General features: G+C 37.6%; 1 protein-coding gene across 5 annotated transcripts in view; it reads right to left on the bottom strand.

Moving 5' to 3' along the window:
- Window positions 1-859: 859 nt before the first annotated feature.
- The window catches only part of LOC127852929 (uncharacterized), a 14404-nt gene continuing 2422 nt past the window's right edge, over window positions 860-12841 (bottom strand). For 4 of the 5 annotated variants that reach the window (XM_052387012.1, XM_052387028.1, XM_052387020.1 and 1 more), the window contains exons 2-6: window positions 12672-12841; window positions 7833-8046; window positions 7551-7577; window positions 2415-2537; window positions 860-1142 (exon numbers count right to left, since the gene is read on the bottom strand). The exon at window positions 12672-12841 is cut by the window's right edge. In XM_052387012.1, coding sequence (XP_052242972.1) covers window positions 958-1142; window positions 2415-2537; window positions 7551-7577; window positions 7833-8046; window positions 12672-12841 — 719 coding nt within the window. In that variant the 3' untranslated portion in view covers window positions 860-957. The remainder of the gene's footprint in view (window positions 1143-2414; window positions 2538-7550; window positions 7578-7832; window positions 8047-12671) is intronic. The other variant, XM_052387040.1, reaches the window with a different exon arrangement.

Genomic DNA, 12841 nt, shown 5'->3' with positions numbered 1-12841 from the left:
GATCAATGGATGCTTTTGATTAAAGCTACTTTTGACATTTTTGCGGCCAGCGAAGACAGGTCAATGATAAATTCTAGTTAATGACCTTGTTATGATTCCAATATCAGGGGTCGGGGATTTTTTTTTCATGGCTCTTTGTCAATTTTTTTCTCATTAAACATGATTTTATATATTTGTTTGAATATATTGGGCTCCTAAAAAAATAAATTAAAAAAAATACTATCCAGGGTACGTTACTTCCACCTGTGGTATGCAATTGAATTCATTCACATTTGATAAAATGAATTGAAGTAGATTTCTTGAATTAAATCTGTCTTAATAAAGACTCATTCATTTATAATGATTTGTCACACAACATTTGCAATTCGTATTAAATTAGCATTCATATAAGGTTTTAATTGAACACCCTTATGATCATTTTTTTAATTAACCAACATGCGCATTAAAGTGATATTATGGTCATTTTTCACTGTTGATTTGAGCTGAAAAGAATTAACAGGTCAAAAGAATTATTTAAAATGTGGTAACTGACCAATTATCCACAACTCATCTTGCTACCAGTTGTTTATAAAATGTATATATTATTTTCGTTATTTTACATGACTCACCCAGTCCTCTAAGCCGAAATGATCCGTAAAACAAAATTGTGTCTTTGTGTCGTATGAACGAATGTGCATGAAAACTACATTTAGACTCACATCGTACATCGAGTCATTTCTGTCGTCAGTTGTCAAAACGAAAGTACGGTTGATATTCACACGGATTATTTTTCTCTTTCCGGGATATTGTTTTATTATGTTGATGCTGCATTAACAAATATAAGTGTATATGAAGTTAAAACACCAAAAATAAACAACGGTTGCAATTGACACTTATATACTGTTAGATGCCCATAATATCACTTTCATGACCGCAATGTTCAGACATAAACATTGACCGCCATTTCCTGATTGCGTATTAATTGACGACGGTAAGCACTTTCTTCTCAATCTGCTTGGCCACGTCCATTTTCTTGATGGTTTTCAGCGTGCGCACCAGCGCGTTTACTGATGTCACGTTGCTAAGGCTCGTCCACTTGTCTAGTGACCGCAACGCCATCTGCTGGGTCGGCGGATGTACGCATTTGAAGTCCATATCGAGAACTGCAATAAGGAAGGCGTGTCCGTATAAATGCCTCATTATATTATGACCGGCGTCATGCGAACATTGGTTTACAACATATCGGGCGAACTTTACTACAGACCAGATTGCTCATTCGAACAGACTGGCCAGGAGCCATGCCGGCCGCTAATATGACCGCGATACCTTGCGTGCCTTTATAGAGGGCAGGATAGGTCCTGACAAGACTGGGCGGGTTAAAACATAAATTATAAAAACCGAACCCATTGTATAATGATGGAATTAACGAAACAAACCAAACTATTGCAAACAGACTTTGGATAATGTAGATTAGTGTGTTCGAAGTGTTTGCAGTCGAATATTTTTTTTAAAGTTAAAACAAGCGATTTACAACAATAACTTTAACTTTATAGGTCAACTGACATTCATATTGTTTGCACTTGTATATTCATCGTTATTAAAAATCATCATATATAATCAAAGACCATCGTTTTAGACTAATGACGCACAACGAAATAATCGAAACGACATAAGTTTCTGCTATTGTACACCTGTCGATATATAAAACGATCTGTAAAACATGGCTGTCGTGCATCCGCTGTTCCGATTGCACGATGTTGCGATAATATCCAAGTTATTATTAAGGATATCCTTGATTTTTTTATTACAATATTATCATTTCCACCATACATATACTAGAATTTAGAGTTAAAGTAATGCCCCTACAAGATATTTGCTTATTACCAAGATTCATTATATGTTTGGCCTTTACAGGCTTTTGACCGTGTCATTCTTTGTAACTCATAACTCTCAAAACTTGACAAGAACGGTGTGCCAGGAGCCATGCCGGCCGCTAATATGACCGCGATACCTTGCGTGAAGCGAGCAAGCGTAAAATTAACCCATTTATGCCTAGCGTCTAGAAAAAAGGGCTCTCACCAGGGTCTGTGCTGTTTGCTTCAATGAATTTCTGTAAGAAATATTCTAAATATAGAAATAAATATACTAGACATCCCTAATTTTGGAAATAAATTGATCCAATTTAGAAGGATGGGAGAGTCCACTAGGCATAAATGGGTTAAATGTCGCCGTGTCCTATTGGATTTGGTGTCCGCTTATCAATAAGAAGGTCAACTCTCACGATCTTCTCTGAAACTACCAAGTACTGATTTGTACCCAATTAACCGGGCTCGAGAGAGTTTCAACGAGCCAAATGCGTTCGATGCAACCAAGCTCAAATAAATATATTTAAACTTAAGGCCAGTGTCAGGTTTGTGTAGGCAAGCCATACTTACGCTCGAGATCCTGGTGCCGCAGGTGGGCATTCCTGGGCGGATTGAAGGGCAGCTGTCGGTACATTTTGTCCCAATCCTTGCCGACGCCGGCGGCAGCCACATCAATTGCCTCCTGCAGGGTATCTGAAGTTCGGATTATACGAAAATTTTTAGCGTTGTGGTGAACTGTTTTGTCTCAATGAATCTTGAATAAACTTGTCTTTTCAGCCTTTCTTTGGTATTCACATGCTCATTGATATTCGCATATTAAATTCAAAGATACATCCATGTTTTAGAGAACTGTATATGAACTGTATATTTCAGGAAAAACAAATATTAAGAGACAAATTTAAAATGATGTACATGTATGTTTCAATTGAACAAAAACAACAACATTTTTATTTGTAATAATATATTGTGATCGCCATTCCTTCAACGTTAAAAAAGACTCATCCTTCACAACGTTATGCTTTTCTCCAAATAAAAACTGCTCTAACGTGCAACTGCAATTACGTTAGGAAGGAAAAAGTGTATAAAAAACAATCGTAATTGTATGAAAATAAAGAAAAAAAGTATCGGAAAGACTACATATATACTACAAAATATGGGATACACAAGGTTTTATCATAGAAAGCATGACTAAACGAGAGGACGAATATATAATAGACACCCTTATATAGACGAAGCTAGAAGTGCACGGATGATTGACAATCAAAATGCCTATAATATAACTTGAAATAATAATGACAAACGTTGTAATTTATAATATCAGAACAATCGGTTGCCTAAATGAGTCGCGTTCTGGGAAAACTGGGCATAATGCATGTGCGTAAAGTGTCGTCCCAGATTAGCCTGTGCAGTCCGCACATGCTAATCAGGGACGACACTTTCCGCCTAAATTGGACTTTTGCTAAGAAGAGACTTCATTTAAACGAAAAATGTCATAAAAGCGGAAAGTGTCGTCCCTGATTAGCCTATGCGGACTGCACAGGCTAATCTGGGACAACACTTTACGCACATGCATTATGCCCAGTTTTCTCAGAACAAAGCTCACATATCTAATTGTAACATTCTTCAGAATATATAATCAATAACATAATCTAGACAAATAAAAGCATTCAAATATTTGTATCGTTAAACGGAAATCGACGGTGATCAATTATTTATAACAAAATAAGTCGGAATTTTGTTATTGCAATACTTAACATATCTGTGAACAGAAAAAGTAATGTACTTAAAGAACTATTTAAAGACAGATAGGTAAGAACACAATTATTTAAGCATGATGCATATTTAAACGTATGCCCTGGTGATTGCTCATAAACTTAGAGAGCTTAACAAATAGTAAACCTCTGATGATACGAGTGAAGAAATCATTATTAGCATTTTTTTTAAATCGGCGTTCATTTCCTTAATTCACGTTCCGCTGTTGTATTCGATGCAATTTTTTGGACTGACAACCAAACACAGCGAAAAGAATTTTGTTTGCTTACCGAAGGTGCATAAGATAACGCAGTTTATTTATTTTGAGATTTAAGGTTTTAATTATTGGGAAAAGTAAGCTTACTTAGAGAGACTCTGTCAACGTCCTACGTCCTATCGTCCGGTAAGCTTACTTAGAGAGACTCTGTCAACGTCCTACGTCCTATCGTCCGGTAAGCTTACTTAGAGAGACTCTGTCAACGTCCTACGTCCTATCGTCCGGTAAGCTTACTTAGAGAGACTCTGTCAACGTCCTACGTCCTATCGTCCGGTAAGCTTACTTAGAGAGACTCTGTCAACGTCCTACGTCCTATCGTCCGGTAAGCTTACTTAGAGAGACTCTGTCAACGTCCTACGTCCTATCGTCCGGTAAGCTTACTTAGAGAGACTCTGTCAACGTCCTACGTCCTATCGTCCGGTAAGCTTACTTAGAGAGACTCTGTCAACGTCCTACGTCCTATCGTCCGGTAAGCTTACTTAGAGAGACTCTGTCAACGTCCTAAGTCCTATCGTCCGGTAAGCTTACTTAGAGAGACTCTGTCAACGTCCTAAGTCCTATCGTCCGGTAAGCTTACTTAGAGAGACTCTGTCAACGTCCTACGTCCTATCGTCCGGTAAGCTTACTTAGAGAGACTCTGTCAACGTCCTAAGTCCTATCGTCCGGTAAGCTTACTTAGAGAGACTCTGTCAACGTCCTACGTCCTATCGTCCGGTAAGCTTACTTAGAGAGACTCTGTCAACGTCCTACGTCCTATCGTCCGGTAAGCTTACTTAGAGAGACTCTGTCAACGTCCTACGTCCTATCGTCCGGTAAGCTTACTTAGAGAGACTCTGTCAACGTCCTACGTCCTATCGTCCGGTAAGCTTACTTAGAGAGACTCTGTCAACGTCCTAAGTCCTATCGTCCGGTAAGCTTACTTAGAGAGACTCTGTCAACGTCCTACGTCCTATCGTCCGGTAAGCTTACTTAGAGAGACTCTGTCAACGTCCTACGTCCTATCGTCCGGTAAGCTTACTTAGAGAGACTCTGTCAACGTCCTACGTCCTATCGTCCGGTAAGCTTACTTAGAGAGACTCTGTCAACGTCCTACGTCCTATCGTCCGGTAAGCTTACTTAGAGAGACTCTGTCAACGTCCTACGTCCTATCGTCCGGTAAGCTTACTTAGAGAGACTCTGTCAACGTCCTACGTCCTATCGTCCGGTAAGCTTACTTAGAGAGACTCTGTCAACGTCCTACGTCCTATCGTCCGGTAAGCTTACTTAGAGAGACTCTGTCAACGTCCTACGTCCTATCGTCCGGTAAGCTTACTTAGAGAGACTCTGTCAACGTCCTACGTCCTATCGTCCGGTAAGCTTACTTAGAGAGACTCTGTCAACGTCCTACGTCCTATCGTCCGGTAAGCTTACTTAGAGAGACTCTGTCAACGTCCTACGTCCTATCGTCCGGTAAGCTTACTTAGAGAGACTCTGTCAACGTCCTACGTCCTATCGTCCGGTAAGCTTACTTAGAGAGACTCTGTCAACGTCCTACGTCCTATCGTCCGGTAAGCTTACTTAGAGAGACTCTGTCAACGTCCTACGTCCTATCGTCCGGTAAGCTTACTTAGAGAGACTCTGTCAACGTCCTACGTCCTATCGTCCGGTAAGCTTACTTAGAGAGACTCTGTCAACGTCCTACGTCCTATCGTCCGGTAAGCTTACTTAGAGAGACTCTGTCAACGTCCTACGTCCTATCGTCCGGTAAGCTTACTTAGAGAGACTCTGTCAACGTCCTACGTCCTATCGTCCGGTAAGCTTACTTAGAGAGACTCTGTCAACGTCCTACGTCCTATCGTCCGGTAAGCTTACTTAGAGAGACTCTGTCAACGTCCTACGTCCTATCGTCCGGTAAGCTTACTTAGAGAGACTCTGTCAACGTCCTACGTCCTATCGTCCGGTAAGCTTACTTAGAGAGACTCTGTCAACGTCCTACGTCCTATCGTCCGGTAAGCTTACTTAGAGAGACTCTGTCAACGTCCTACGTCCTATCGTCCGGTAAGCTTACTTAGAGAGACTCTGTCAACGTCCTACGTCCTATCGTCTGTCAACGTCCTACGTCCTATCGTCCGGTAAAAGTTGAAATAATAACTCATTGATTGCGCCTTTTACGTCATTTTAGGCTCGGCTGTTTTCAGAGAATACCCGAGGTATTGTCATAGCACGCTCGTCGTGTCCGTCGTCGTGTCCGCCGTCCGCGTCATGCTAAAACCTTAACATTGTGTTAAGGTTTTGAACATTGGCTCTAAAATGAAAGTGGTTTAACCTACAACTTTGAAACTTCATATGTAGCTGCACCTTGATGAGTTCTACATGCCAAAACCCATTTTTGGGTCACCAGGTCAAAGGTAAATGTCACTGTGACCTCTAAAACAATTCAAAAAAATATCTGACAACCTTTCATTTATTCAAAACTGCACCCGCAGCCGAGCGTGGCACCCGTCCCTTTTGAAGTATCGGGAGTTTGACTTTTGAAGCTACACGATAGTAGACGCTTATGTACATTATTGAATTTATTTTTCCGTGTTTACATTGATCGTTGCAGGGGCGAAGTTTATGGGCCACACACATTGCAATTCCCGCCCTGAAAGTCTTAGTTTCGAAGCCATAAGATAACTTGTTGACCATCTTTACGACGTCCAAGTGTGAATGCGACTCTGATTGTTGCTACTAGCCATGCGGCGACTTGCATTAACCCATTTATGCCCAGTGGACTCTCCTATCCTTCTAAATTGGATCAATTTATTTCCAAAATTAGAGGTGTCAAGTATATTTATGTCTATATTTAGAATATTTCATAAAGAAATTCATTTAAGCAAACAGCGCAGACCCATATGAGACGCCGCATTATGCGGCGTCTCATCTGGGTCTACGCTGTTTGCAATGTCCTTTTTCAGGACGCTAGGCATAAATGGGTTAATTTTGTAAGTGTCGTTATAAGGGCCCTCACTAGCACAGATCCCGTTTATGTTTTATTCTGATTGAGTCGTAAATATTGCTTCTGTGGTACACATGTTTTCTTAAGATTTCAGCTGGTCACGCAAATGCATTATGACGACACATGTGTTGGTGTTTGCATGTTGGCATAATCGTGCGTATATGTATTTGGCCAAAGCCAGCTATTCTACTGGATATTTATTATGCCAATAAACTTTGAATTTACTATTTGCATCATGCATGCAATGCTATACTGTATTACTGATTTTGTGTTAGTGACTATATAAAACAAATTGCAACACCACAACCTTTAATTTTTCTTACACAATTGAATATCATTAATGAATTTAAAGTCATGCATTTTTCAGATGTAATCGCTTGAGTATCTCGTAATCAATTCATTTAATAGCCGATTAAGCGTTTTTTACTTAACGGATACTTATCACTTTACATGTACCTTAAGAAAAGTTGTACATTGTACTATATTTAGAAAAGACCATACATGAATATTTAATTTCTTAATTCGCACAAAAAGAACAACAACAACACATATAAGCAAGACCCTAGAGGTGAATGCCACTACTTGGGATATACTTCAAGTACAGTGATTGCTTTCTAAGAGGAAAAGGAAATGATAAGTTATTGAGGTGTTAGAGATCAAAGAAGGAAATATCGGGATTAAGGAAATTGAACTGGTTTACCTGGACCGTCAAGTCTTGCAGGTGCAACTGAACATTACATGAACAAATGCAAACTGATATTTCTGCACATTAATTTACTAGTATTATAAGTATCTGTGCATGTACATGACTATATTTCTATATATTATTACCTTAAAGTAACTACGTGTGAATCATTAATGAACACAAGTCTATTATAAAATTATATACATATTGTACTTTTATAAATGGAAAAAAAACGATAACAAAATCGTGTAACACAGAAACAAATGTCTACCATTATGGGTCTACAGAAAACTATACCTCGATAGTCAATTTTCACTCCAGGCGTATAGCCCTCGAAGAAAATCTTTTTCACCGTCGCCGGATGTGACTTCACGTAAATGATTCGCCGCAGAGCCCGGACCTTGCGCTCAAGCGTTCGCAAGCGTTCTCCCTCCTCGCGCATGACGTGGGCGTGGTTCTCGAACTGCTCAGCTTCTCGAGCGGCGTCCTTTACTTGCGTCTCGTAACGGCCCTGCACAAGCAGAGTATGTTGCGATAAGGAATTAAAAACATTTAGTGTATCGGAATTGTCGTACGACTTGTTGTGACAGCACTATGAGGATTAGCCAAAGACGTACACTAACCAAATATGAGGAAAAAAATCAAAGGAAATCATATGAAAATAAACGAAAATATTTTTAAAAGGGCGCGTTACCTTTGAAATTCAAAGTAGTGTCTCCGTCGTAGGAAAAGCCTTATGTTTACTCGTTCATTGACATGTATTGACGCAGGCGTCAAACATTCACATACTTATTGAATTGTATTTATTAATCCGTTAAGACATTTTACGATAGTTTAAGCTAAGGCATATGTTCATACAAATGCATAATACTTGTTGCACGATAAATAACTGATAAGTGGAAATAAAGAGTATATATAATTTAAATAAGTTGACAAAAAACAACAAATTACGTTGGTTGTTCTCTCATATTCGACATTTGAACTTGCATGTTTGCCTTTGTCGGTACTCCTTTTACACATCCTATTTACTGTACAAAACACATGTAAAAGTTTGTACAAAGCCAGGTACACTTTAAAACACTCTGTAACTATCATTTCGTAATTGTATGGTCATGGCTTTAGGTCATAATTATTTTACCGAAATAGTCAATACGATTGTAAATTTCGTTCAACCGGAGACAAAAACTTCGATTGCGACAGATATTTGGGTAAAAAAAATGTTGCTTATCTACGGATTTACAAAAACTTCGAACCCATTTTCTTAGCGTCTAGTTGGATATAAAATGTTTGTTTTTTGCAAAGATTACTTTGTCAGAGCTAAGATACATACGGCAGATTTATTTGGAAGAAAAGCGCATTAAGTTAATTTCTGCTTTACATACATTTGAGTGTAAATGGAACAAAATCGACGGGATATTGATATGAAAAAAAAATAAAATAAAAAACACGCAATAAGAAATGTTTTTACTGAGCTCCACATAAAATAGTATTACATTTAATTTGGCAAGCGACACATGTGTCCGCAAATATATTTACATCTGTATTGTTAGGCCACGACTTTTATATTTCTTGGTTTACAAAACCGCCGACCCTAATTTTTGGAAAATGGGAAAAAAAATAAAATCGGAAAATCGTCTTTTTTTAAATATTTTATTCCCGACCGCACTGCAAAACGAGCGAAACGAGAAAAAAACGATCCGGTTTGAGTACGGTTGCGAATAAAATCAAGTAAGTGCAATCAACGATTGGTTCACATATATTGCAGAGATCAATGTGACACATTATGTACCAGTCCTTTTATGGGCACTTCTCAAAATTTATTTCGGGTAAAAATTACAGACAATCAGAAAATCAGCGTCAGTAAAATGTCGACCCCATCAAAATTTATGTCCGAGTCTGTGACGCAACTATATTGTTTAACATGTTCATTATATTAAACAAACCCGATATTATAGTAGATAAAAAAGTATTTGATAATTAGTATAAATAATCCAATAAAACACTGCCATTATTTACGATATATGTGTTTAGGAATTTTGTAAACACGTCCGCCGTAGTTTATAGGAACTTAACAGAAAGTTTGGGAATCGGAACAAATCGGTATATCTCGGAAAATCATTGATAAATGTATTTGTCGTTTCAATGCTTAGGGCCGAGTAATTTCGGCAAATCGGAACTCAACTTGCGTAAAACACTAGCTCAATTAACCGTTAAACTCCGCCTCCGTTCTCTGCAAAAGATTCGAAGGCGGAGCTATGCACGTGCTTTTATTAAATTGGAGGATTGCAATTGAGAAACAAACACACGATTGGTTCGGAATGTTGATTGCTAGATAAAGGAAGCCAATTTTTTCGGCGCGAAATTTGTCGCTTTATTGCTTCCGACAGAAAGCGGCTTTCCTTTGATGACGTCAAACTGTCAATTCACACAGACTGCACATTTTCGGAAGACTTGAACTGACTCCTTGTTTACTATTCCAGTAAAAAAAAACCTTGCTAACATTAAACTTTGGATTAAATTATCAAAATAAAGCAAAAGCGAAGTTGACAAATATGATTAAATTAATTCGCGTCAGTTCAAATAAGACGTTTTGCGTTGTAAATCAACGAGTTTTCATGACAACAACAACTTTGACAAACATTACCGCAACGACGCATGGATCGATCTACCTCGATTTTTTTTTCATGTACGATCTCATAAGTAGAGTAAGAGCAAACACATACCGGGTAATTTGTGTATGAGTAGTTTATCTTATATAAGATTTATGCAACGGGCATCGCATTGCGTAATGGTGCGCTTCGAATAATGGAAATGAAGCGCAGTTTTTCGTTTTAATGGGAGAAGAACGCATGTCATGTAATGGAGTGTTTAAAATTGCCTGATGTTACAAAAGGTGCTTTTAGGACTCATTTCATTTGAAGATATAGATGTGTTTCATTGCATAATTTGATTTTTTGTCTCTGTGTTAAGGTTATAAAAGATATGTTGTCTTTGTTCTGATGTTATTAGTATTAACTTTTTTTTTCCAATGATGTTTTTTTTTTTTTTTTTTTCGACCGCCCGATGGACCATTTTCAAAATATTTTTTGTAAACCAATAAAAAATAAAGTCGTGGCCTTATGTGCACAAAACCTTTTAATTCATTACCATACTTGAATTGGAATTGGTTTTGTATGCTCGATTGGCAGAAGGTCTACATGTAGTTAGGATACAATACGTTATTGGTCGAATGAATCACCTATTTGAAGTGCTGCAATACATGGCTATTCGAATGAATAAGGCTTAACATTGCATTGTCTAATGTGATCGAATTCCTCAAAAACTTTGGCGACGTTTCTTTTTCGAGACGAAAGGAAAACCGGTTTTTAATAAGAAATAGACCTTAACGATTGCATGGTTTTAAACTAATGTTCCGAGCTTTTACATTGGTATGTTAATTTTCAATTTATAGTGAAAGTGTTTTCAATAAAATTAGTGGCGTTCTGAGAAAACTGGTCATAATGCTTGTGCGTAAAATGTCGTCCCAGCTTAGCCTGTGCAGTCCGCACAGGCTAATCTGAGACGACACTTTCCGCTGTTATGACATTTTTCGTTTTAATGAAGTCTCTTCTTAGCAAAAATCCAATTAAGCCGTAAAGTGTCGTCCCTGAATAGCCTCAAATACGGCTCATAAACACTATACGTCCCATTAGTATATAGCAAAAAGTGTATTGACGCCACGCAAATGAAGGAATGTAACATGACAACGATTACACGACAATACTTTTTTTCAACTTAATATTACTTGCATACCAAATTTAAACAACATGTTTTAAATAAACTTGAGAAAATAAAATACGCGTTTAACTTTAACTCATTGTAAATAAAATGCAATCACAATAAATATTAATTGGTATTTAAACAGAGGTTGTACAATAAAATTCCATATACATTGAAATGCTTGGGATTATAAATATGTGTATTAAAAATACGTGATTACACGTTATTTCTAGTCTGATAATCCAATTAATTAACAGGATTCAAGTCGGAAAATACAGACACTACAAATGAACTTAATGCTACATGAAATTAGTAAATTTAAGCTTGAATATAAACTCCATAAAGTTGCTGGTACTCTTAATTATAAATGCACATGTAATACTAACGTAAACAGCCAAATACCCCAGACGGAAATCGTGACAGTAGGCCGTGATTGAATGAGCCACTCTGTCTACATCTGCATTGTTTTATATTTTACAAAATAATTCTTCATTAACAGAAAACGAATTTGTCATTATAAAATCACTTGCAAAAGGGAAAATTGTGCACAATTATTATCGTTTTTTTAGTGTAAGATATATACATTTTAATTTTTATAATGACCAATAAATTCAAACACATTTGTTACTTTCAATTATAAACCGTTTGCAACCGTTATTGGTATTCATTTTACCTAAATTTGCACAGTTTACGTTTAACGTTACCGCTGCATAAATTCACAAATTTTGGTGAAAAATGAGCTGAGACAGCTACGAAATAAGAGTACCTGAATAAGTCCTTTTAATACTTTTTTACAAGTCTATGGTTTATGTACAGTAGCCATTAAATATGGCTCAAATGGATTAAACCTCCCTATCAGGGTATTCAATTGAAGTAACTAACCGCTTTATGCACCATATTTTATTACCAAATTGTTTAATGATTTGTCACTGTCATTTACCACTTGGGTATACAACGCCGGCCATTGCCGACAAAGAAGCTGTCATCGCATTTATCAATAAATCACGATGATTTGAATATCAATAACGCGATTTTATCTCAGCGGTTTAACAAAATCACAGTAAAAGAATATTCAAGTTGAATGCACATTATTTGTGAAGCTTTTGGAGCGTTTACAATTAACAAAATGCGCAGTTTGAAAGATACAAAAAAAAACGGTTAATTTTGACAACTCTTGAACAAATATGGTACCTTTAAAAGTTGCTTAAAATTACGAATATTCTTGTATATTGCATTACCAAGAGTCTCATTTTAATATAAAAAGATAATAAGTTTGATAGACTTACTTCTTTAAATGCTATTCGTCATGTTATTGTAAAAAATCAACGACGATAGAAAGTATTATTTCCGACATTGATCGTAACTATTTTTATTTACCCTCAGGTTGTGGTACTGCTTCTGTAGAGAGTATCTCGTCTCGCGCATGTCCCGTTTGCCGCGCTTCATCGCCTCCAGTCTTCGCTCGAGGCGGGTGACGTCACGTTGGAGACGCGCTGCATGGTCGGTGACGCCGTCCGACGGCTCCCGGACCAGAGAGTGGAGTGGGC

The sequence above is a fragment of the Dreissena polymorpha genome, chromosome 1 (assembly GCF_020536995.1).
Source record: "Dreissena polymorpha isolate Duluth1 chromosome 1, UMN_Dpol_1.0, whole genome shotgun sequence".
Lineage (NCBI taxonomy): Eukaryota > Metazoa > Mollusca > Bivalvia > Myida > Dreissenidae > Dreissena > Dreissena polymorpha.
This window is presented reverse-complemented; position numbering and strand designations above follow the sequence as displayed.